General features: G+C 35.5%; 2 protein-coding genes across 2 annotated transcripts in view; one reads left to right on the forward strand and one right to left on the reverse strand.

The window, feature by feature from the left end:
* Positions 1 to 6,267, forward strand: part of GPC1 (glypican 1) — a gene marked incomplete at its 5' end in the record, with an annotated part of 83,748 nt that extends 77,481 nt beyond the window's left edge. Inside the window, 2 exons of the mRNA XM_015816735.1 lie at positions 993 to 1,168; positions 2,561 to 6,267. Of these exons, the coding sequence (XP_015672221.1) occupies positions 993 to 1,168; positions 2,561 to 2,781 (397 nt within the window). The remainder of the gene's footprint in view (positions 1 to 992; positions 1,169 to 2,560) is intronic.
* A 401-nt stretch (positions 6,268 to 6,668) lies between these two features.
* The window catches only part of ANKMY1 (ankyrin repeat and MYND domain containing 1), a 38,342-nt gene continuing 18,679 nt past the window's right edge, over positions 6,669 to 26,331 (reverse strand). The window contains exons 11-17 of the mRNA XM_029284279.1: positions 24,178 to 24,285; positions 22,321 to 22,452; positions 21,418 to 21,531; positions 19,577 to 19,742; positions 16,645 to 16,714; positions 14,977 to 15,128; positions 6,669 to 7,870 (exon numbers count right to left, since the gene is read on the reverse strand). Coding sequence (XP_029140112.1) covers positions 7,668 to 7,870; positions 14,977 to 15,128; positions 16,645 to 16,714; positions 19,577 to 19,742; positions 21,418 to 21,531; positions 22,321 to 22,452; positions 24,178 to 24,285 — 945 coding nt within the window. The 3' untranslated portion in view covers positions 6,669 to 7,667. The remainder of the gene's footprint in view (positions 7,871 to 14,976; positions 15,129 to 16,644; positions 16,715 to 19,576; positions 19,743 to 21,417; positions 21,532 to 22,320; positions 22,453 to 24,177; positions 24,286 to 26,331) is intronic.

The following is a 26,331-nucleotide window of genomic DNA, read 5'->3' on the forward strand; positions in this document are numbered from 1 at the left end:
AAACTCATACTATCATCTACCATTTTTATGAAGTTTTAGAGCTTGGAAAAGTGAAATGCTATTACAGAGGTGGATAGGAAAGAAATCAGATGAGATGAGAATGTTATAATTCATTGAGGTCCCATCTTTTTCTTTATTTACACAAGATCCATGCAGGGTTCAGCAGGTGAAGCTCAAAAGAGAAGACTGGTGTAAAAAGGCTTAGGCAGCTATCCACAACATTCACCTGATATTATACTTCCATTTCCCTAGGTCAGTGGTTCTCAACCTTTTCTTCACTATGGACCCCTTTAAATGCCACTAAGATTCAAGATTTAAATTGTAACATGTCCTCATGCCTTTGTGGACCCCCTGTGATGACATCACAGCCTCCCATGGGTCTGCGGACCACAGGTTGAGAACCAGTGACCTAGGTCATTATAACTGCCCTTGAGAGTCTTCTAGGAAGGCTGCTGTCTTCTGTCTAAACACTAAAATAAATTTGGCATTTATGAGAAGAGGAAGCCCAGTACCACAGCTATCAACTTGTCGGAACAGTGGAGGAATTTGTGACCTCTCTCAAATTTGGTATCTCCCCTGAAAAGCTAATTCACTTTTAGAACTGAGCTCTCTGCCCTCCAGGGACAAGTTTTCCACAGGCTCCAATATTTCCACCACATTACTGGGCTAAAGCTAAAAAAGCATCAAGCAGAGGTTCATAATTCATGTCCAAAGGATCATTGACTTGATTCATGAAATACAAAGATGAGATAGTGACTAAAACAATTACTTTTCATTTTCTTCTGTTCTTATTGCTCTATTGTCTCTCTTCTTTTGCTATTTTTCCTTGGTAACTAGCTAGTAGGTAACAATAAGAAAAGAAAATGGGAAATAAAAAAATAAAAAAAAGAGTTGGTTAGGCTCCCACCCACCCAGTGGGTTCAGTTGGATCCCCATGAAGTCTAGTTCTCCAGAATTAGCTTTCAGCATGAACCTATACATTCTCTTTACAGATACCTTCCAGATGTGATGGGAGATGGTCTAGCTAATCAGATCAATAACCCAGAGGTTGAGGTCGACATCACCAAACCAGACATGACTATTCGCCAGCAAATCATGCAGTTGAAGATTATGACAAATCGATTGCGCAATGCATACAATGGAAATGATGTGGATTTCCAGGATACAAGTAGGTACAAGCTGAGAAAGTGGGATTATTCATAACATTTCATGTTCAATAAGCAAAGGACAGGTTCATACAGTTGTGATACAGTGTTCAAAGCAGTGGAAAATTATCCCTCTGTTAATTTTCAATGGCTAGATTTTTAATCTGGATGAAGACATTGCCCAAGTGTCAAAAGCATTAATGTTTACTGATAATCAGAATGCTTTTATTCTTCTCTGGGGTGCTGACTTACTATAGATATCCCCAAAAATGCATGTATCCACAATTCTCATACACTAATCAAAGTCGAGTGAGTGAGTGAGTGAGTGAATGAGTGAGTGAGTGAGTGACAGTTCAGGCCATTATATAATGGATAATGAAAGTCCAGTGAATTATCCAGATTAATATGTAAAATAAATGCTGCCTCAAATGGAGCCCTGTAGCAAAGAATTCTTATAATTTCAGTAGAAGAGAATATATATAGCTCAGGGTGAACTTAGAGTTTTCAATGTTCTTCGAGCTTGTTTGTTTGTTAGCAGACATTTCAGTCAGGTTATGAAACATCTGCAAGCGAACAACCAAGCTTGGAAACATAAAGACATAAAGTACTCCAAAATTGTCAGGCCTGAAAGATCAGGTCCACACATGAAGGTTCAATTAAATTGATTTATTGCTGAAACCTAGGCACAGGAATCTTCTGAACTAATGGTCAACACCTGGTTAGAGTTAGATAAGGGCCAGAGGCACTCAAGGGGGCAGCAGGTTAGACTTAGTTAGTTTGAGGCTATGTAACGATTCTAGGCTGATCCCCCTTTGCATTTCATCCCGAGGTTCTGTCATTCCTTCTACATTAATTCTTATAACTGATTTAAGAATAATACTTAAAATTAATACTCCTATTGCAAGACTAATCGTAATTCTTTACTAATTCAAGATTCCCAAGCATTTTGGACTGGTAGGTAGATCTGAAGCTTGAAGAATATATCATAGGATGTGTTTCAAAATTGCTACATTGCAGGGTATAGCAATTGTCTTGATAGGCATAGGTCAGTCATGAAATACTCATTTCCTAGGCAGAATAATTAGGTTGCTCCCCACCCTTCCCTGTGTCCTCCATGATGTTTCAGTTTTCCATTTGGTTCTGAGGAGATTAGCATACTTCCAAGGACATGTACTGGGATGTAGTATTTACCATTATAGCCCCCCATGATTGTTAAATTCTAGGACTAGCCAGGGAGTCAATCTAGGACCCACTAACATTTTTAAAAGGAAATAATATACTAGAGATTAATCTAATTCTGCTTTCCTCCATTCTGCATGACAGGCAGTTGCAGATTAACTTCTACCAAAAACATATTGGCTACAATTCAGCCTTTTGAAGAAGTACCATACTAATTTGATTTTTGTCTTGCCCAGGTGATGACAACAGTGGTTCTGGAAGTGGTGATACCTGCCTGGATGAAGTCTGTGGCAAAAGAATGCCCAAGAATTCTAGCACCCGGCCACCAGAAATACATCCTATGCCTAAACAGTCAGGACAAGGCGTTGGTGGAAATAACAGCAATGTACTTTTGCCTTCATACTTCCTTTTATTACTTTCTTTGGCTGCTATAGCATCCCAGTACCTGTGGCGGTAACTTGTTTGAGCAGCTGCAAAAGAAACTGTAGTGGCTAAGTCTTAACTTTGCCAAAATGGTGGACATATTTAATTCAACTTGATTCAACTTGGCAAAATGAGAGAGAGAGACAAAAGTTCTTTATGGTTTGTGATAATCTGGCAGTGCTAGAGTTGGTTGTTTTTCCTTTTCTTCCTTCCTTCTTTTCTTTCAAATATTGGGCCTTTCCTTCTGTCCTCCATGTAAACCTTTAATTTGCCAAAAAGAGATATACTTAGGGGCTATGACAGGTAGGTTTAATGAACAGAAGAAATAACCCCCCAAGGCAACACCATTTTCATTGATTGGAACAAAATATGCAATATCTCATATTTTTATTTAACTGTGGCCAAGAGTGCATTATATTTGATTCAGAACAATACATCTCTTTAATTTATACATTTTCAGAGTGCTCTAAAAGGGTTTCAGCTCAGCTCATAATTTTCTATTCACCAAAGGGGAAAGAGTCTTTCCTTTGCTTGGATGTAAGAGTATTATTTTGTATGATCTCAGTTAACAAAGGAATTCTTTATCCCAGAGTTTGGAATGACGGTCCTTAAGTTTTTTTTTTCTAAAAGTAATCATTGTACTCACTTATATTATTCCCACATCCATGGGAATAGCAGTAAAAGATATGTGTATTGCAGGATCCTTTGAAAATAGCTTTCAAATAATAATAATATGGAACAGTATACACAACATTGTGGTATAAAGAAAGACATGGGAGGATGTCATTCTAGAAAGCCTACTTTGAGCTAGAGGAAGAAAAACTTCCTATTATGAATAATATGACAAGAATCAATATTTACCAAAAGAATAATACAAAAATGTGTTTTCATGTGTGTGTATTATTACTTATCCTATAATCAAAACTAGAGTTTGCATGAATTGATGAACTTAGGGCCAAGTTAGATACTGTCAAATATATCTAGAAATTTGTTTATCAAACTCTCTACTCCCTGAAATTTTCAAGAAAACCTCTCAGAATTATGTTGGTGGAAAGAGTAAGCAGACCAAAACTATCCATATATTGGCTTAATTAACGATGCCTATCAGAGAGAGATGTCCAATCATAGTTTTACACCAATGTGTATCTATGTGTCGGTGTGTATTATATCAAACGAACCCTACCATTTTGACTGAATAATAGGAAGACCTTGAAATGAACTTTGATGTTAATTTACTTTATTTCATATCATCGTTTCTCTTTGAGAAGCAAGTGATGTGAAAGCATAACTTTCATTTAAAATACATGGGCTTTTCATATATGCTGAAATGTTTCTATTCTTAGTCTTAAAGCAAAAAAAATGAATTGTTTTTCTTAGGACAGCAGTCAGAGCTAGAAACTATTATCAATTCTGAAACATTCCTGGTTACAAATACGGAAACCATTTCTAGCATCTTAGCATTCAATAGGATGAAACAGAGAGTAGAAGCAAATGAATTCAGTTGAAGGATTCTGGTTCTATTTTGTTGATTACTGGGAAGAATTAGTTCTTTAATCAACCCATTCAGTATTGAAGGGTCTCCGAGATTTGAAAACTTAATTAACAAACAGCAATGCCAGAAGGAACTCTTTGTAGAAAAATACACCTAGTTTGGTATACATTGTTTAAATCCTTATGAGTAAAACAGTACTCTCTTCCACTTTCATTACTGATTTGGTCTATTTAATACGTTTTTTATTTTCAGTTACACCATTCTTAAAATGAATGTATTCGTAAAGAGAATACAAATGAGGCGTGGAAATCAAATATCCTGCCTTCTTTGAACACGCCTGAATGCAAGAGAAAGTGGCAAGTGCCACATTGAATTAGTGTTGTAAATGTATGTCTGTAAATACACAAAGAAATAAACTGCTATACATCATGCAGGGGAAAAAATATTTGCCATTTCCTTCTCTGAATGAAAATCTGCCAACTTGCTGGAGAGCTGTAAACTCAAAACAGTTTGGAACCTTTTCTAAGACTCAAACGATGTGTGATGTTGACAATGTATTGTATTTTAGAAGCCTGACGCCTCCCTGAATCTAAAAAAAAAGGAATATGACAAAAAAAATGAGGTGCAAAGTTGAAGGACTGTTCGTGCTTTAAAAATGATTTTGAAGAAGTCTTTGTGATATGTGGGAACATGAACACAACACCTCTTCTTTAAGATAGCTGTATCATTTTTCAGGCTTTCCTATTAACTTGATAAAGCACAACTCTTTTAATTAGTTACATTAGAGATGCACATTAGCATTACTTTAACAGGATAATTCATTAAAACAGCTAGAAGCATGAAAAAAAGACTGCCACTTTGAAGATGTGCTGCACATATTCCCACACATTCTGAAGCACCTTTTTAAAATCATTGAAGCACACCCAACCCTGGAAAAGAGCAGAGTGGAGATGGGGATGTACATCCTTCTTCACTAGCTGAAAGACCAAATGAAATTAAATTACGGACAGCAAGAAAAAGGAGTATCCTGCCTTGCATATCCTTTATGCTCTTCAATCTAGCATCATTTTCTGCTTGATATAAAATTGGACAGCCTGATTTAAATGAGTCTTCCACCATTGCCCATCATTTGAGCCCCAGTCTTCTGTCATAGAATCGTATTTTTAAGGTTTATTTTTGTTATGGCAGTGCTACATTTTGGTATTAAAAGCATTATGCTACAAGGTGTGATCTGTTTCAAGTCCCTTGAAATAGAAATGAGTCATGAATGTATAACATATTTTTTTTCATGTGCCATAATGTCTGTTTCAGAAGGAGAAAAAGGTCAACAGAAGGTTTAACAGCATTGCTATTTATCCTTTCAATGACAAAAACCTGTTTTTTCTGGTGGGCTTGTTAAGGAGTTAAGATACAAATAAATCCAGACTACATCTTGGCTTTTAAAAAAGCAAAACAAGTGCAGTTCCATCTGCAAAATGTAAGACTTATTTCACATTATCAACAAACTTGATCATTTATATATATATTTCTTTTGGTTACCAAGTTACTTGTAACTACCTTGCACTGTTGAATTATGTTCTTTGAATTCTTGTATAAATAAAAAAGGCTGGAGACTTAAATAAGTATGAATACCATTTGGAACAGGATGCTGTATTCTTTTGCTTTATAGAATTTCAACAGTAATACTGCAGGTCACCAACTGGCTTCATGAAAACCAGAGTATGTGTTAGATCACTCATAATAATAGCATAGAAAAGTGTTTTGCCCAGTGTGGTGAAATTCCATCCCCAGCCAATCAACGTAACTATTCCATAGATGTCTATCGTATCTGAAAGAAATGGCATGAAGTTTATTCAGAAATAAGGCCAAGTAAAATTTAGAATTGCAGGGACAATGTAAATACTTGGAGGTAAGAATGAGTCACTTGTTCTATGGGTCTACTGTATGTAATGCCCCCAGTTTCTGCAAATGGTATGGTTTGTTCTGTGGAAAACAATCTTTTATTGCAATGAATTACATACTTTGCCAGCTACCTATGATAGAACTGTGGTTTTACTTTCAACAGATACCAAGCATTACTAAATAATGCACCTGCCAGAAAAGTCTAAGTCGTGGAACACTCATTGTGTATAAATAACTAAAAAGTAGCCGTTGTTGAACCAATCTCTGGAAATGAAAATCACCATTCTTTGGGAAGGACTGTTTGCCTGGGAATACAACCTAAGTAGGTTTACAGACATTTGACCGCTCTGTCTGGATGTATTCTTAGCCCCCCCTCCCTTATAAGGAATAGATATCATTCAAGAAACTCACTTCTAAGTAATTATACATATAAGTGCCATGTTATACAAACATAAAATATTTTATTTATATTCACAACTAAAATAAGAAAACATGTTTTAGAAATAATTCAATTGTTTAATATTTGAAATATATTACAGCAGAGGCACAGCAATAGGATACTTCAATATTGTTAACACCATCAGTAGCCTTAAGCGAGACAACTGCTAGCATTTTTTTCACCCTTAATTACAAGTACAGAGACCACTAAATTCTATCCCAATTTTCACTGACTACAATAGGATCTATAATTGAAAAGATCACTAATAAATGTTTCACTACCAAGCCTACGGGGATCACATATAAAAACAATAGTTTTCATTCAATAATACTGTAAGTTTTCAACTAAGCTCCAGTTAAAATAAGATTGTGCTATTTTATTACTCTGAAAAGAAGCTTTTAATCATGAATTCTACTAATTTAATGCTGCAAATAAGATTTCAAGAATAGGGTGTTAAAATCACCACTCACAGATGACTGAGAGCTGGGTGTGTCTCAGAGCTTGCGACCAGCTTTGTTTCTGTCAACTGAACAGATGAAACAATTGCTTTGGTTCTCTACTCATACATTTTTAAAATAAAAACTGATTCTCCCTACTTTTTGAAATTCCTGGAACAACAATGACAGAAAGATACATACATTTATGTTTGTGCTGGAACCATCAACTGCTTGGCAAAAATTACATTGTTGTGGAAACTAAGCAGCACATCAAGTTAAACAATTATGAGGGTTAATATTACCCATCAGGTGAGGAATTTGAAAGACCCGATAATGACAGAAATGTCTGTGTATCACCAGAAGAGTCATTCTATCTTCCCAAGTTGTTAAAGTGCAGTAAACATTACTAGATTCTTTAAAAAATAATAATGCCATATTTATTGAAAAGAACAGACTTTGGAAGAATATGGGCACTTCACTACTACATCCATAAATGAAAATACCAGGCATTTATTTAAACTGGTTCCCCCAAATAACATAAAAATGGACTATTTCTTATTTTGTCTTAAAAACAAGTGTCTTTTTTTATCCTTCCTTATGCAGCATTTTGAACATCAAATTTACCAGAACTACATCATGAAAAATAACATTTAAATGAAACTATAGTTCCCAGTGTAAGGGAGATCTGCTCGACTGCTAGCCTGCACAGGGGTTCGTCGTCTTCTATCGTATTTCCACTTTTCTATATCTTCCTTTTTATGCTTGGCTGCTGTCTGTTTCTTTGCTTTAGTGTCCTTTGATTTTACAGATTGAAGAGTCACTTTTGTTTTAATGCTGGCTTTACGTTGTCGCACTGCCAGAAAGAACAGATAGACGATTAGCATTTTTAAAGCAGATTATAATAGTTATTTAATTATATTTCTATGCACATATGCACCAAATTAGAAAACCTAGTGCACATTGAGAAAAATAAATCCTGCCTTCCTCTCATTCCCACTGTAGATTATACAGCTGAGTTATAAACTCATCCAAGTTTCAATAACCTCCATCTATGATAAGCAGTCAAAGTGCCTCCTGGTGGTCACTATAACAGGCACAGGCTGTCATTTCTTTATGAGCTGATTTGATCTCACAACCGTGGAAGACAGGTTGATATAATTGTCCAAGTCCTGCTGGTGGGTTAATCTTCAGCTGTCTCTTTACCTGGCCAATCTGTCGTCAACAGAATTTCTTTCCATATAATACTCACCACCCCCGTTCAACTTTCTCTTACCCAAACATACATACATACATACATTGCATTTATACCCCCATATAGTCTTAATTGTCGCCTGGAAATTTAAGATCACCCCTTAATCATAAACACTTCCTCTCTTAGAAGTCCATGAAGAAAAAGATAAATGGAAAACAAAAAATTATCAAACATATTTCAAAATTCTAGGAGAGCCCTCAATACAAAACAAGTCTTTTTTTCATAGCTGCTGTTTTATTGGAGAGCAATAAGGCTAGGGAAGAAAAGCTAGGAAAGAAACACAATTAAAAAAGGCACAATGCAGATATGTGTACAGACAAAGCAGTCAGCATGACATGCTGACAGAATTAACTTCTTTATGACTGCTGCTAAAACATGTAGCATGGGCAGGATAATATGAACAGCTGGCTAATTTTGGAAAATACAGGCTAAATCTTCACCATCCCTTTGATACAATCTACAGACTTTACTGCATCTATAAATGTGCTCTACTTACGTTTATAATTTTCATGTCAGCTTACAACATACACTATGAAGCATTAGTAAACATTTCACTTATTTGGAATACGGAATATCAAAATCTGACATAGCTTTGAAACCAACAGTAATAATAAGCAGTACTAGAGTATTAGCGCAAACATCCTATGTATTCAGTTTAAATGCACAGTTTATAAAGGAATCAAAGGATGGGATCGTTTTAGAAATAATATACTGGAATTTCATACCATTCCAATTAGAGGGAAAAAAAGGATGGGTAGCTTAGGTAACAGTTGTAGATACACAGGGAGCTTCTGGATTAAAAATATATGTATAGGAAATGGAAAATAGGTATAATCACTATGGAGGAAATAAAAAATATCTGTAAAAATAAAGAAAGGCTACATATGAGTTTCAAAGAAGCTAACAGATGTCATCTCTGATCTTCGAGAAATCATTGACATAATACAGGACCAGAGACGGACAAATTCTCTTATCTTCAAAAAAAGATAGTAAGAGATGGATAATTACTGATCAGTCAGCAAAACTCTGGAACTCTTGATTAAGCACTCGGTGAGTATTTAAAAAGAATACATTACCTAGCAAGAGGTATGCAAGCCATTTGTATATGATGGAGACTACAATCCTGGGCAGCCTATATGCAAAAATAATTAGGGTGTCTTGATGGATCACATGGCAAACATATGATGCAACTACAAAAAAATTCCAAATGCAATCTAGATCTCATTAACAGAAATACAGTATGACAAGAAAATCCTTGCTCCTGTCTAATCAGAATTGATCATATAGCTAGAAACTGTCAAGCAAGTATTTTAGGAAGGACAATAATAAACTTGACAGTGTCCAGAAAAATCACATGGTTAATATATTCTGGAAGAAAATGTTTATGAAGCACTGGATAAATTCTATTTAGAGAAAAGATAAATGCAGGAAGATGTGATAGTTATGTCTCTGAAAACCTGGATCTTTCCCCAGGCCTTGAGTTGGGCTAGGTGGCAAGTCTCTTATAGGATTGTATATGCTAGTCTGAATAATTTATCTTATGGATGTACATCATTCTTTTCTTTCTTTTATTGCTCTTATTGTTATTTTTGTGTTGTACACAGGCTAAGAACCAATGTGTTTAAATTACTAAAGATTTTAATTGGACAACAGGAAAGATAAGAGTCAATGGATATGATTACTTTGCGAGGTGGGGAACTCTACTTCAATGGAAATATTTAAACGATGTATGGCCATCTCTTGGATATGTTGCAGCAATGGCTTCTGAGCACAGGGTTGAACTAGATGATTACCAAGATCCCTTTCAACCCTATGTTCTAAGACTCTGCATGAAACAACAGTACTATGTAAAACAAAACCAAATGTGATTAATGAAAGAGATTGGTAATGGGAATTTACTTACCCTCCCTAACAGGTGGGACTTCTTCTTCAGACATAGATGGAGATGTACTCTCTTTTGCAGCAATAAAATAAGTTGGAAAGACATTTCAGAATGCTCAATAGTATGAAATAAGGTTATGTATGCCTCAAAGAACCTGTATTTCTGTGGTATATTAAAATCCAATGTGATTTATTTTTTATTAAATTAAAAGTTACAAAAAATTCTGATTCTCTTAAATACATTCCTAAAGTACAGGGCAATATTTTCAACATACATAACACAGTAAATATTATCTTAGACATTAGATTTTTTTATACATTAAAACATTTTCTGCAGTTACCTTAATCCACATGCACATGAACAATTTATTGTCTTAAAACCGCTTAATTCCAATTATATTTTTCAAAAGCAAAAGTTAAAATAAGGATAGTCTTAAAGAGACACAGACTATTCCTTAGAAGTAAATATTTCTATAAACCAGTAACTGACTCAAGCCAGTAGCATCCTCAGTTGAGAGTATATATACAACAGCATAGTAGAGCTTTATTCATGCAGCTATAACTACCATCTCGATTTTTCAATGCTCTCTAGAATGTCACCTCATGTTTTTTTAATATTGTCCTCTTGTGGGAAATCTATTTTTGTACATAAACATGAAGACAATATAGATATGCACTGCTATCAGCGTTCATGTGTCCAGGTTTTCAGGTTACTACATCACAGATAACTGAAAATTCTATATTGTACATTAACATCAACAGTCTTAAAATATTTACTTTTTAGTAATTTAAATCATTTGAATCATATTCCACTAAAATCGTTCAGGCATTCATATGATGAGATTTATGTCCTTATTGCAATTCTGAAGAAGCACCAGATAATACAGCTTCCAAGCCTTAGCTGATCTGAACTATGGAGATCTCACTGTACCAAACATGGTGAAAAAGATGAACCACTGTAAAAAATTGAGTTCAAATACATGCCTCAGCATGACAATATTGATTGATCAGACTATTAGTTCCAGAATTCTGTATAGTGAAATTATCAGCACTGAAGGAGGTGTAATACTGAAAGACAAAGTAATTGTAGTAAATGCTTCTGAACAAAGCTGTATAATCTCAATCTTCTCAATCTTTTGTATTAACTGCTTTCATCTGACTTTCTTCTGATAAGAACTAGGATGATAACCAAACTCTTATTTGATTTTCAGACTGTCTGATGCAAGTTTGATCCAATATTTTTGTAAGCAAATAGATTTTATCACAATCTGGAAAATTTAACATTAACCACAATATTAAACAACTTCCTTCCATAGAGTGTGGAAACTTCATTAATATTGTAAATAGCACACTTATGTTCATTAGCAACTTCTTAGCAACTGGGAGGGGGAAATGGGGAAACGAAGATCTAGTAGAAAAAAATCCAATACAGAGGGATGCTCTGTAACTCCCTTTAGGGGACATATCAGTTTCCCACGTTGTGAGATGATACAAGATTTAGGCTTGATGTGACAAAATGGGAGAAAACAAGTACAAAACTGATAGAAATATGAGTAAATGCCACATTTTTTTGGTATTTACTCAATTTGAATCCCTTTAACTATAGAGATACACAAACTTGCTTTGGTAGAACAAAATGGTCTAAAACTGATACAAAATGTTGGCCATAATTGTGGTCAATGTCATTACATTATTAATAGGTTGCTCTATAGCTTGAAGAGAAGTCAGTGAGCCACATTGTGTAGTAATAGGCAAACTATATTTCAGAGGGAAAAATAATACAATACTGGTACAAACTTTAACATAGATTTTGAATAAATGAAGCAACACTGCTCTGGTAAAGTTTTCTTCTAAACTCCAATCTAAAATGTTGGTATCTTCTAGCCATGAGTGACATAAAACGTGGGGTTGGTAGAACAAAGTAGAACAAAACAGATACAAATTTTTGGAACAGGCTTTGTGTTGAAACCAAATTTGGAGTTTAGAGTCAGCTACTGCATTTTTTTATTCATACTAAAACATGGAACATCCAATGAAGCTTGAAGCTGAATTTTGTTGATTTGAAGAAGCAACAAGGAAATGCCTCACATAGCACAATTCATAATAAGATGTTGTGAAGGCTAGTAATTTGGTTGGCTCCAGAAAGGGGCTACGCATTTTTTGCTGGCTTTATTCCTCTTTCACGGTATGAAGAAGATGAAATCCAGAGGGTGAAAAACTTGGGAGGAAGACTACAGTATTATATTCATGTCCTGCTCAAGCGCTTCCCAGTCATACCTGATTGATCACTGTGGAACTAATCCTTTGCTTTCCAATATCCTTTTTATAAGCAGACATGAAATTTCCTTATTTCAGTTTCTGGAAGTTTGGAAGATGCTTTGCTTTAATTTCTCCATCCAAATGAGATTTTGATGCCATATTCTTCATGGAATCTTTTTTAAAAAATCTTTCTTAACCCATATCATTTTGAGAAATACACAAAGTACTGTAGGTTTCGAGATCAAATTCTAAATTTTAATCTAGAAACCCCTTCAAGAAAACACACGATTGTCAAAATAAAAAATATATATTCATGTACAGACTTGGCACTTTGGTACTTGGCACTGAGCTTACACACAGTCCATATATTAATAAGATTCTTCTTACATGTCTCTCTCGTTGTTTCTTCATTTGAATGAAGACTTCTCTTGCCTTTTAAAATCATTCTCCTAACAATCATTTGCCATCTTTCAAATCCAGGTGTTCAATGAATCCTGCTTTATAGTTCAAGAGTTCAGTTTTTCCTGCAACTTTGATCTTATATGTTTGTACATTAAAGTGGTCAGGAAAGTAACAGTTCGCAAATTATTTTTCTTATTCTCTCTACCTTGTTCTAAACATGAGATAAAACATATTCAGTCCAATTAAAGTAACCACATCAAATATTTTTTAAATAATTTGCTTCACATTATAAGTAGTAGTGTCCTTGTGTTCAATGTAAGGAGTTTTTTTGACACTACAAAAGTTAGCTGATTGCCAAAAACTGAAACAGATTTAAATCAGTACTTAATATAAACAGATTAAAAAATTAACTTACGTTATACAATATAAGATGTAAGATAAATAATCTCAGGAAATTTAAACATGTACATATGATGCACAGTGAATTAGATCAGTATTAAATGTTTGTTAATACTATCAAAACATAATATTTATAAAGAAATTATCTGGGAATGAGAATTATCAATGAAGTAGAATAGCAGTCCCAAGTGCTACTTAAGAAGAATGAATGTGATATAGAGACATTTATGTCAGCATCTCAAACCACTACTTCAGGATTGTTCATATCTTCCCTATAATAGCACTCATGTGGGAACTTTAATGTCTGAATTAGATCTAAGTAATATAATTATTATTTTTAATATAGTATGTAATTCTGCAGATGTTTCCCAGTAGTGCAATAAAATGGACCACCCATAGCTTAAAAAGCTACACTTTGGTGAGTGCTGCTGGTATACACATCTGAATTTCTAAAACAAAAAGAGGGTAAAAAGGAGATCTGTGTATGCTAACTGAAATCCAAATGACACTGAATGTTAGCCCACAAAAGTTAGGTGAAATAAGCACAGAAAAGAAGATTGGGGCAACAAGTTCCTAAAAATACATATAATGTGCAGGAAAGGAATTAGGTTCAAGTGATATGCACTGTGAAATTATTATCCATTTGTCTTACATAATCTAACTCCTTCCAAATTCTGCCTAGGTTACCATCTTCCTATTAAGTACAGTTATCCATCTGAAATGAAGCCGAGGGAAGAATAAAGGTTTCCAAACTTTAACTAGCTATAGTCTCATTTTTAAAAGAAATCTTCTATACTGCAAATAAGATGGAACATGAAACAAACTTCAATTCAGCAAACTATGCACTCAGACCTGAAATAGAATATTATAGGAAGAACAATGGCACTATAGTAGTCAGTGATGGAATAAATCAAAGGGCATCACATTGCTCCAGAATACAGTGGCCTGTGCAGTGTTGGGCGCATCTACTGTAGATTCATCCATGTTATATCTCGGTTGCGCAAGTTGCACTGGCTCGTTTCCTTCAGGTGCCAATTCCCAATAGTAGTTATTACCTTTAAGCCTATATGGCACAGGACCAGGTAATTTGCAGGACCATCTCTCCCTCAGGACACCTGTCTTCCCCACATATTAGATATGATAGGTACACTCTTGATCCCTTCCCTTAAGTGCTGCCATCTTACGGGGCCTAGGAAATGTGTCTTCTCCTGTCCTATGGAACGCCCTTCCTCCAAAGGTCCAGCAGGCCCTTACCCTTTTGATATTTCAAAAAGCACTTAAGACCTGGTGGTTTCCCCTAGTGCTGAAATGAGGTTCAAATTGGCATGGGATAAACTTGTTAAGAACTGCATGGAAAAGTTTAGCTGTAGTGCCAGGTCTTTTTTTTTGTTTTAATGCTTTTCTTTCACTATTGATATATTTTGCTTTATTTTGGGGTTGTGAGCTGCTCAAAGTCTGGTTTAAGATAGGTGGCTGTATAAATGTTTTAAATTAAGTAAGTAAATAAATTTTACTGCAGATTTTATATATGTATTGTTCAAGTTACTGTTTCAATTTAAGTTTGGTTTAGCTGAGTAGCTTTCATAAAGATGAGTTTTCATAAGGATAAGTAACTGTTGACGTTTACAGATACTAATTAAATTAAATAAAACAAGATTACTTACCTTTTTAAGGACACTTTGTTTCTTTCTAGAATAAATTAATTGCAACATTTTTGAATTCTATCTCAGTCCCACTTTGTTCTGCATGCCATCATCCCCACCTACCTGTTTGTAAACACTCTCGCTTATGCCGGTCATTCCAAGCCTTGACTTTGCAGGACTTGCTGCAAGTGAAGATCTCAAAACAATGTGGACAAGGTGTAAGGGTCACACCAACAGATCGCCCACACTGGTAGCAGTATTTAAAGAAGAGCAATCTGTTAAAAAAATGTGGTTACAAGAAAGATTACGGACATAACATATACACTTTTTGGAACACACGCATGACAAAGAAATTTGCTCAAATATTAAAAAGTTGGAATACATATGATCCTGTATATGATTCTGTACATAGAGTTTTGATCTTCAACACTTGTTTCTTTATACTGTCATTCTAAAGTTATTTTAATAATTTCTTCTCATATACCCTTGCCGCCCCTTAATCTTCTAATTAAGTGCCCCAAAATTAAGCTCCCCCAAATTAAAGTTCTATGGGTTTGTCAATATACAGTCAATAAGCAATTTTTACTGGTGCTTATTTTCTTAATATTTTTTCAGCTAATCATTTTTACATCACACTCATAAGAAAGCTGAACACTGAATTTTAAATTTAAGTTTAAAGAGATTCAGTAAGAGGAATGCACAATAAACCACTTATGCATTTTATCTCCAATGTATATATATCATGCATGTGTGGGTATACACACACACACACACACACAAACACACACACACACAAACACACACACACATATATGTAGGTCTTTGGTTATTCGGGTTTTCTCCCGCGTAAAATTGGAAGTGTCTTGGCAACGTTTCGACGAAGTCCCATTCGTCATCTTCAGGCTGGTGTTTTCGGCTTCGTGCTTCTAGGAGCAATGTGTGATCGCAGCTGTTTCTTCCTTTTAACTGCCAATGGGGGTATGAACTGATTGGGTGGGAACTTGGCTGTATTCTGGTTGGGTGGAGCTGTGTTCTGATTGGTTAGGGGCTTGGCTATGCTCTGATTGGATGGGGGGTTGGTTGTGCTCTGATTGGATGGGGGTGTGTTCTGTTTGGGTGGGAGCTTTGTAGTGCTCGGATTAGTCTGAGTTGCCGGGGGATTTGAGATGGAGAACTGCGTTGCTGTTGTTTGGCTCCAAGCACTACAAAGCTCCCATCCAAACAGAACACACCTCCAGCCAATCACAGCACAGCCAACCCCCCATCTAATCAGAGCACAGCCAAGCCCCTAACCAATCAGTTCATACCCCACTGGCAGTTAAAAGGAAGAAACAGCTGCGATCACACATTGCTCCTAGAAGCACGAAGCCGAAAACACCAGCCTGAAGATGACGAATGGGACTTCGTCAAAACGTCGCCAAGACACTTCCAATTTTACGCAGGAGAAAACCCGAATAACCAAAGACCTACATACATACATACATACATACATACATACATACATACATATATATACGCACATATACATACACATATACTATATATAGACAACACACAGCAACAATATTATCGATACTAAATTTAAAATTAAAAAGGGTCTCATATTTGGATTTAGGACATCTGTTTTAGAAACTATATGTAGACCAATTGGCTTAAAGAGAACATCATTTTGAGTTTTGCAGCAAAATAAACATCCATTAGTGATGACAACAATACTAAAACCATCTACCACAGAGATAGATGTGACTATAATTACAACAAACAAATTATATTTTGATTCATAGGACTTACTTTGATGAATCTGTTTCTGGTGACTGTCCTAAAGTGCTACCCATAGATTTCTTTCTTATGCCTGCAGAAGCTGAAATGCAAATATTATTATTAATAATATTGGTTTGTCACAGAGTCACTTATTTAGATTGGATTTGCCATTTTTATCCACCCATCAAGTCCTTTCAAAGGACTTAGGAGAGGCAGATGGTCTTGTATGATGGTGTTAAAGGCATTATGGTTCATTGTATAGTGAGCCAGATCTTTGTATTTGCCATTTTTATCCACTTTTCGAATCCATCCCAAGACTTGGGTTGGGTACATGTTATTGTTTGATGGTGTTAAACATATTATTGCAGGATGTAAGCTGTTCCAAATAATTCCTTTTGCAATTGACTGATGGTGATTTTATCAATGCTGATGGTGTTCAAATGATGTTCCAGAAGTTTTGAGATTGCACCCAAGGCACCTATAACTATTGGTATTATCTTTTCTTTCTTTTGCCACAATCATTCTATTTCTATTTGCAGATCATTGTGTTTGTGATCTTCTCCAGTTCTTTCTCTTCTCTTCTGCTATCTCCAGGTACTGCCACGTCCGCTGTCCAGACTTTTTTGTCCTTCTTATAGACAATTGTTAAGTCTGGGGCGTTATATGGCAGATGCTTGTCTGTTTGAATGCTAAATTCCCAAAACACATTACTTCTTCATTTTCTATTACTTTCACTACTTTATGGTCCCATCAGTTTTTCCCTGCAGGCAAATGGTATTTCTTGCAAATATTCCAGCACACCATTGTTGCTACTTTGTCATGCCATTATTTATAGTCAGTCTTTGCAATCTTTGTGCAGCAGTTAACTAAGGGTCCAATGTTTCTTCAGCTTCTTTGCAGAGGCGGCTTTTGCTGTCTGTTGATGTCTTCTCCAATTCTGGCTTTGGATGTATTTGTTCTTAAGGCTTGGTCTTGTGCAGCCGGTATTAGCCCCTCTGTCTTTCTTAAACTTTTCTGCTCATAGCCATAGCCAGGTCTTGTTGTTATTTATTTTTCCTGCTCTTTTTTGAAGTGTACTGGCTTTGCAAAATTTTGCCTTGCCATGTCTCTTTCCTATTCTTCATTTGGTCTTTCTTGAAGGCCAGTTTGTCTCTCCACAACTCAGTAAGCCTACATTACTGAGTATGCTAGCTTTAGTATATCATCTTCACTCTCCTTCAGATATTCTTCCAATGCCCTTTTTTCTTCTTCAACTGTCTGGTGTGCTTGCAATATTCCATATTCACCTATTTCCTTGGTAAGAACAATCTATCAACATTGCTGTGTGTATAAAGGGCATAACTCATTGTCATTATTTTTCTGTTCTTTCTATTCAGGGCTTTTAGTTATGCTTGATTCCAGTCCACTATTCAAGCTGTACATCTAATGACTGGAATTATCCAGGTGTTAATTGTCTTGATACTTCCTCAATTGAGTGTTATGACCCAGATGGTCAAGACAAGGCAGGCCTCTAAAGAGTTCTTTATTTCTCTTAACCAGTGTTCCAGCCAATGGCCCTCCAACAACCAGTAAAGCTCCACCTTGATGCTACACTGAAGCCATCCACCCTCATTCCCCCAAACAACAGCTCCTATAGTACAAAGAAAGCCCACAGAGTAGGAACACGCTCACAGGGCAAGGTCCAGTGTTTCAAGTCCAATCCACCAGGCAGGGTCCAGGCACAAGACAAGGGCAGTTGAAACAGGTCCCAGAAAAGAAGTTCCAAAGCCTCAGTGAAGCAAAGGCCAAACATAGGCCACAGGAGAAGGATGAGGTCCAAAACAAAATGCGAAGAGCAATTTTCCAAGCGAGGCAAGGCAAACAGCAACAGGCACAAGAAGGGAGTGTAAGCCAAAGTAAACAATTGCTCCTGGCAAAAACTAACTCCCCACGGCTTCTCCTTAAGTTACCTCCCTCCAGGTATTCCTTGTGAGGAAGGGCGAGGTGACCTCATCCCACGTAGCCTTGCAGCCTTCTCTGAGCTTGCCTATGCTCCACTCTCCTTGCCTTTGGATCAAGTGGAATAGGCAGCTGTACCTCATCAGAGGAGATTGGCTGCCTAACGGCACCACTGCCAGTCAGCAGCCAATCCTCCCGGGTCTGTGCAGGCAGGCAGCTCTCCATTTGGTCGACCACATCCTCCAATGCCTGAGGGGCCCGGGACAGCATCGTCCTCAGACCCTTGCATGCCTTCCCTGTCAGATGGTCCCAGCTCCAACTCTTCCTCCTCCTCCGAACCAGCCTCTGAGGGGACCCTGACATTGAGTTTGAACTTTAAGATCTTCATTACTCTCATATTGTATTCATTTCTAACCTCCTTCTTGATTATAGGGTGCTTGATGTTGTCAGCTTGAAGTATGCCCCGGTATTTGTAGTGATCATCTTCACCCAGTCTCATTAATGTTATTTCATAGGGTATCTTGAGTTGTTCAGTTTTCACTATTTTTCCCCTATTATAGTTAGCTGCACAGTCAACGAGAGGGTTTATACTGGATTTGGTATTTTCATCCACCTATTATTAAAACTGATCTCATGAGAGCTGTTGTTGCTTTTCTAAACGCCAGAGTCAATCATTTTTTCAGAATTGTTAGCAGTATTAGCCAATTTTTTTATTTAAAAAATTGAATGTCAATGTCTGAAACTGAAATTAAACATTAGAAGGATTTCATGATAAGTATCAACATCCTTAGCCTCATCTCTTTGTCTCAACACAGTATATCTTGTGAATACAAAAAGATAACATATTACCATGTTCCCCAGATGTTAGGAGGAAATTTGACAATGAATCCCAAGTTTAACATTTTAGGTCCATATTTTAAATAATCTGCAGCTGCAAGAAAATACCTCTGCCCTAAGTATTCTAATCCCAGTCTAGAACTATTTCATATTGGTTTTTTTATTTTAAAATCTAATTTGGACTCACCAATTTTGATTTTCCTAAGTTCTTCTTCATCCCACTGTTTTTCCTTTTCAATGACACACCCACGAAGCCGTTCACTGAGAAAATCCAGCATCTTTCGTCGAAATGCATAAGTATCCCTCTCTACTGGTGACAGAGAATGGAGGGGAGTATGCAACAGTCTTTTATCCTACAATACATAAGAATTGTTTTTAGTATGTAACTAGGAAATGTGCATAAAAATTATAGATAGCAATAGCAATAGCACTTAGACTTATATACCACTTCATAGTGCTTTATCGCCCTCTGTAAGTGGTTTACAAAGTCAGCATATTTCCCCCAACAATCTGGGTCCTCATTTTTACCGAAGGATGGAAGGTTGAGTCAACCTTGACCCGGTGAGAATCGAACTGCTGCCAGTCAGCAGAATTAGCCTGCAATGCTACATTCTAATCACTGTGCCACCACAATTCATGTGGTCAGATAGTCAGGTAGTCCTTGAATTATGACCATTCATTCAGCAATTTTCAAAGTTAAGATGAAGCTGAGCAAATGGTAGTAATAATTGGTCCTTATAAATCCAATCATTGCAGTATCCTTACAGTCACATAATTGTGGTCTGGGCACTAGGCATCCAGATGTGATTATGACATTGCAGCAAGTTGCAGTCATGTGATTGTGATTTCTGATGTCCCCTGCCAGTTTCCCACAAGAAGAATTTATAATCTATTTCTGTTAAGAACAATGCCACCTATGTTTTTTTTACTTAATTTCTAGTTTTCCTAGCAGATACTTAGAAAATCAGTCTCCAAAACATCCCTTTGTGCATCTTCCTATATGCAAGGGAAATAAATTTATCAATGATTCTAATCCATGCTGGCATAAATAAAAATATGCCTTTAACAGACAATGATAATATTGTTTCCTATAATGTAACAATATATTATTTGCAAGTAATTTATAAATAGAAGTGTAAAACATAAATAAAGTCAACATCCAGTGTATTTGATGAAAACAACTACAAATAACTATCTGTCAAGCCCCAAGAGCTATTCCCTGAAACCCCACCTTTCTATCCATTCTATCCATTATCCACCCATGATAATGTAGCACAGATGTTTTGACACATGTAGATCTCTGGGCAGAAGCACTGATAGTTACTGAAGCATCTCAACTACATCCTAGGTCATCTGTATGCTTGTGAAATACAGCAAGTTTACTTAATTCAAGACAGTAACACCAAATGTTGATCAAAGTACATTGATCAAAGAAAATGAGAAAAGTTTTCAAATTTGTGGAAGTGTATATATAATACACTTCAAAATAAGCAATGTGTAAAATTCAAAAAAGAATAAGAAGTTAAGATAAATGACATTCAAGAAAAAGGGAAAGGGAAAGGAAATCTAAATAAATTTCATTTATAGTACATCAACACCATTCATTATACCTTTCCATTTACATATCAACCTTGTTTCCATCAAATTTACATATCTATTGCCACATTACTTTTCTGTGCTCTCCTTATCTTGTCAAGGATCAGTTCCATCTAACCGTGACTTTCTCAATCGGTCTCTTCTTCTCAACCATACCTTCTTCAGGTATTGAATCTTCATTCATTTTCTTCATATGATTAAATCACCTGAACATAGTTCTTCTTAGTAGTTTTTTGTATTTGATCCATTAATTCAGCACCCATTCGTTCTTCACTCTCATCTTACCATAACATTTAAATACCTTATTCAAGTTACCTTTAGGTTTTTCTGGCATACATGATTCTCATTGAACAGTAGCAAGAATTTACAATCCTCAAAACACAGGACTGTACATACATCATATTTTGAATTTTCAAACACGGAAAAAGATACCTGATAATATTTGAAATATGCATAGTCCACAACTGTCCCCACTGCAGTTCTACACTCATCAATAAGAGTAATTGGCATCAACATCTCTGCACCTGCTGCTATGAGAGAATCAATCTAAGTAGAGAAGAAAATAAATGTAGAACATTTAGAGTCATATGCAGCCATTTCCACCAATGTTGCACATAGGCAAATCAATATAATCCAACCTGAAGGCCATTGATTTATTGCTAGCATTTATATAGAAATAAGGCATAACTATACTACATGACCAACTTTTCTTTAGGAAGAAGCGTACAATTCAGTTAATGCTTACAAGTGTCCACACACATGCATATAAACCTAATAATGTTACTTAATTACATTAATGATATAAAAGCAAATTTATTAATGTTTCAGTATCTTCTTCTTAAGCCATTATGTTACGACGGGAAAATGAAGATCTGGATAATCAGATGTACAATTTAATTTGTGTTAAAACTGAACCACAACCAAAATTAATATGGGGCTATAGCATTTTTCATTTTGTGAGGTATAGATAGAGAATAAGATTTTATATATATAAATAATTATTTATGTAACTAGACTGGAAAGACATATAGACAAATTAGAGCCATCAGTTTGCAATGCTATCTATTGTTCACTCAACCTCCTGCTCTCTCAGCCATCCAATATGCTGACCTATCCCTGTAACACTAAAAATCTGTATCAGCTCTATTTCTGATTCTTTGATCCTTGGGCCTTTTACAGCCTCTTTTTTCATCTTTTTCCTCTATTCATGGCATTTTCATCCTGCTTCACCATTATAATGCCTTTTATTTTATTTTACTTTTATTCTGGCAGGGGGTTAGAATAGTTTACCATTTTTATTTGGAAAAGTAACCAAACATGCAAGACTTTTCTTACCAGTGCTATCTTAGTTGCTAATGTCCCATTCTGCTCATATGCAGGATTAATAACAGCACACAGGGCACTTGCAAGACTTTGGCTTAAAGGTAGATTTGGATCAGCTCCACCAGCCAGAAGTTCAGCAACTGCCTAAAGGTAGGAGAAAGACAAGGAACTCTCTTTTAACATTAATATTATTGATTCAGATATGTATATAATGCCTTGCCTAAGCAAATTTTGGGCAGGGCTAAAAATTGCCAACATAATATTTTTGTTAGGGATTTAAAGAAGGAAATTGGTGTCCACGAATTGGCTTCCACATTCTTAAAGCAATGATTTCATCCATTAAAGATGACCAAAATAGGGAAGTTCTGTATGGTTTCAGATAAAGACACAAAACTATTTTCCCTGCTTCTCCTCTTGTTCTTGTCCTTAGCAGCTAAATATGAGGCTCATACCACACTAAGGGAATAATTAGACAGGACCGGTCGTCCAGCAGTAATGTCCTACTCTGGTGTAGCAGAAGGGTTCGTAATGTATGGTGAATTATAGCAAGAATATGGTGAGAAATATCTAATCTCCCTTGTTTGCAGCCAAAGGCCAAAAAAAGAAACTGCTTTGCACTGAAACTGTTTTGTAAACCTGATTTTTTGTATATACCGTATTTTTATAAAAATAGCAAAAGTGGGTTAGAACTGGTTGAGGAAAGGATGGCACTACCAAGCCTTACACAGTCCATGTTAGGAGCAAGTACATGTCTTTGGCCATGGGGTACACTTTTTGACTATTACTCTTATCAGCTTCCATGGGCTGCATCAGAAAATAAATACACATTAACACAAGGGTATTGTGTCATGGCATGAGAAAAAGCTATTTCTGATCTGAATCATTCCTTTGCATCATCTATTTGTTAAGGAATATCAAATAAATGTTATTTATTCATTCATCTTATCCATTCAATTAATACTGTTGTCTACCTGACCTATGATTCATGGTAGCATCATCCAATGCCTGAGAGAAAAGTCAGGTCTTTAGACACTTTCAGAAGATAGGCAAGCTTTCCATATTTCAGCAAAATGCTGTGATGTTAATTTTATTTGTATGTAATTTTATTGTATTTATGCTTACTTTTTAATATTTTCAATAATTTTAGGTGTATGTATTTTAGGCAGTTTTTTTTCTGACTTAAAGGCCATGGTAAAGGTTTGTATTGTTACTGAATATAACACAGAACACAAAACATGTATTTTGAAATTAATAAATCCATAATCCAATTCACAATTAAAATACAAAAAAACAGTTAAAAATAATTTGACATTTGTGTGGCACTGTCCATTGTCAAATGAGGACTGCAGGAACAAGAACTCAACTTCCTCCTGCCCATGGAGACACCTGATTGAAAATGGATCCTCTAATATCACCAATTTCCTAAAGACAAAAACAAGCAAACTAACAAACAAAAATCCTAACCATGTGAACATTAACATATATAGATAGCATGATTGTAAATTGTTGTCATTTTCTGTTGATCTCTCCAACTCTTAATGGAATTTTAATAATAATTTTAAAAATCCAAATCAATAGATTTGTAGCTCTTACTAATAGGATTGACTATAAATAAATTATTTGAACCATATAGCTGATTACTGAATCAGTATCAACATGTCTCAAAATATATGTATATATTTTAACTTTCTGTAAGCTTCAAGGAATCTTTATTGTCTATTTTATGCTCTAGCATCATTGTATATATTACCTACAAATGCTGACATAAGGATTGGAATCACTGCTCTGAGTTTGCCACAATTAGAATGATTTTGAAATAATGTTTACGATTGTTGTTAAAAATGCTTGGAAAGACAGAATATTGCAAACCTGTTGATTTCCACTGGCAACTGCTAGTGAAAGAGGGGAATGGCCACTCCACAGGACATTTGGATTTGCATTGTGATTTAACAGATGATGAATAACTTTGCCAGCATTCTGATGGGGAGAATAAAACAAAAAGAGATCACTACAGATACTGTTTTTTAAATTAAAATAAATAATAAGGACACATTTAAATAAGACATTTAAGTTAAGCCACATTTTTTAATTTAAAGCAAAAATATTATACCTATTTTATCTTGGGGGAAAAAAGCCGAAGCTGGTTGCAAATTGGACATTTATTTATGTCCATGCATCTAAACATATTCAGACCAGAACAGCATATCACAAATTAAGGATCTGGTGCAAAGAATACAAAGTCACAACAGTAAATAATATATTCTTAGACTGATTGGCAGATATGGGAATTTATGAATGCTGTCGTTATTTGGTCATCCAGTCACCTCCAATTCTTTGTGCCCTGATGGACCTCATCATGTCAGAGTTCTTATAAGCTCATGCTTGTGTCATCAGCGGTTTCAAATCACCTTATCTTCTGTTGGCCTTCCAATGTAGAACTTATCCTGCTATGGTTCATGCACTTCAATAGAAGAAACAACCTGTTCTCATTGCATGCACAGATTTTCTCTCCCTATTATAGTGAGCAGGTCATTCCAAGAACACTTATGTATCAAAATCAGATTGACACAGAATATGCTACCTGAAAGAAACAGTAGAGGTTTTCCTCCAAAATCGTTCACCTTTAAAATGAGAGGTTTATTGTATCTTTCCTCACAATATAGCTATCACCTTTTCTTTTTTTTTTGAACAGAGAGGTTGTTTTAAATACAGAGTTGGCTTACTTTTACATGTGAGAGCAATAGGTTGCAATCCAATACTTTTGAACAGAGAGGACTTATTTTGCTGATATTTTGAACAAACTACAAAACTTTTAGTTTCACCTTTTACCCTTATGTGTGTGCATACCTGTATAATCTCCTAATTTTATCCATTCACCTATTATAGCCAAATTTGTAACCTGCTACAATTATACAATTCCTCATCCCTGCCTTTGGTTTTCTTTAGTTTATACACTCCTTTCCTTTAAATAATTCAATAAAAGTTATGCAAATTATTACAAGAATTGCACCTAAAGCATGAGGAAGAGGTATTTTTGTTATCTTTTAAAGTCAGTATTCTCTTCAGAAAAAAGCTAGGCTCATAAACTGGAATGCTCAGCCCTTGGAGAAAGAAGTTCCCATTTCCAGGAATGAAAATAGCTGCTCCATCCTACTCAACAATCTGGGACAGAGAATTTTCATCAAGATAACTACTGCAAAGCATTAGGATATAAGCAGAAGAGAGAGAACATGCCATATAATTATCTCCCCAATAACTTTACCAATCCCTGTGGTATGTATCTTTATTATGTCTTAATCTTCACTTATCCCTGTGGTCAGCAAGAAGGGCAGAATACAAAAAGGAATTAATAACAAATAGTAGAAAGGTTTGACCAAATGAATAATTCACTATAAATAACAATAGAAAAAAAATCACTAAACAAGATAATGAATAACAACAAACAGCAATGACCACCAGTAAAATGGGAAAACACTGAAGGTAATAGAACCAAGACAGAAAAATCAGCTCTTGCTGATTTCAACATATAATAAAACTTTGAAATATTTAAGGACATTGAATAATTTTGCTCAGAAATAAAAAAAAAAGTTTATGTTCTGTTTTATGAAAAGTTCATTTCAATAAAATTACAACATATACCCTATTAGTTGTTGAGACTGTACGGATATCAAGGCAAAAAGGAATACAAGTATTCCTTGACTTACAATCATTTGTTTAACAACCATTCAAAGTTATAAAGATATTGAAAAAACTGCCTTGTGACCAATCCTCACACTTATATTCATGCAGTCACATGATCAAAACTTGGGCGCCTGGCAACCAGCATGTATTTATTATGGTTGCAGCATTCTGGGATTACAAAATCACCACTGCGACCTTTCCAGGGGGCTTCTAATAAACAAGGTCAAAGGGAAAGCCAGATTTGTTTAACAACTGTGGCAAAAAGGTTGTAAAATCAGATACAACTCACTTAATGAGCAAATCACTTAGCTATGGAAATTCTGGTCTCAACTGTGGTCATAA

Source organism: Protobothrops mucrosquamatus, unplaced genomic scaffold (genome assembly GCF_001527695.2).
Source record: "Protobothrops mucrosquamatus isolate PMUCROS unplaced genomic scaffold, P.Mucros_1.0 scaffold488, whole genome shotgun sequence".
In the NCBI taxonomy this organism is placed as follows: Eukaryota; Metazoa; Chordata; class Lepidosauria; order Squamata; family Viperidae; genus Protobothrops; species Protobothrops mucrosquamatus.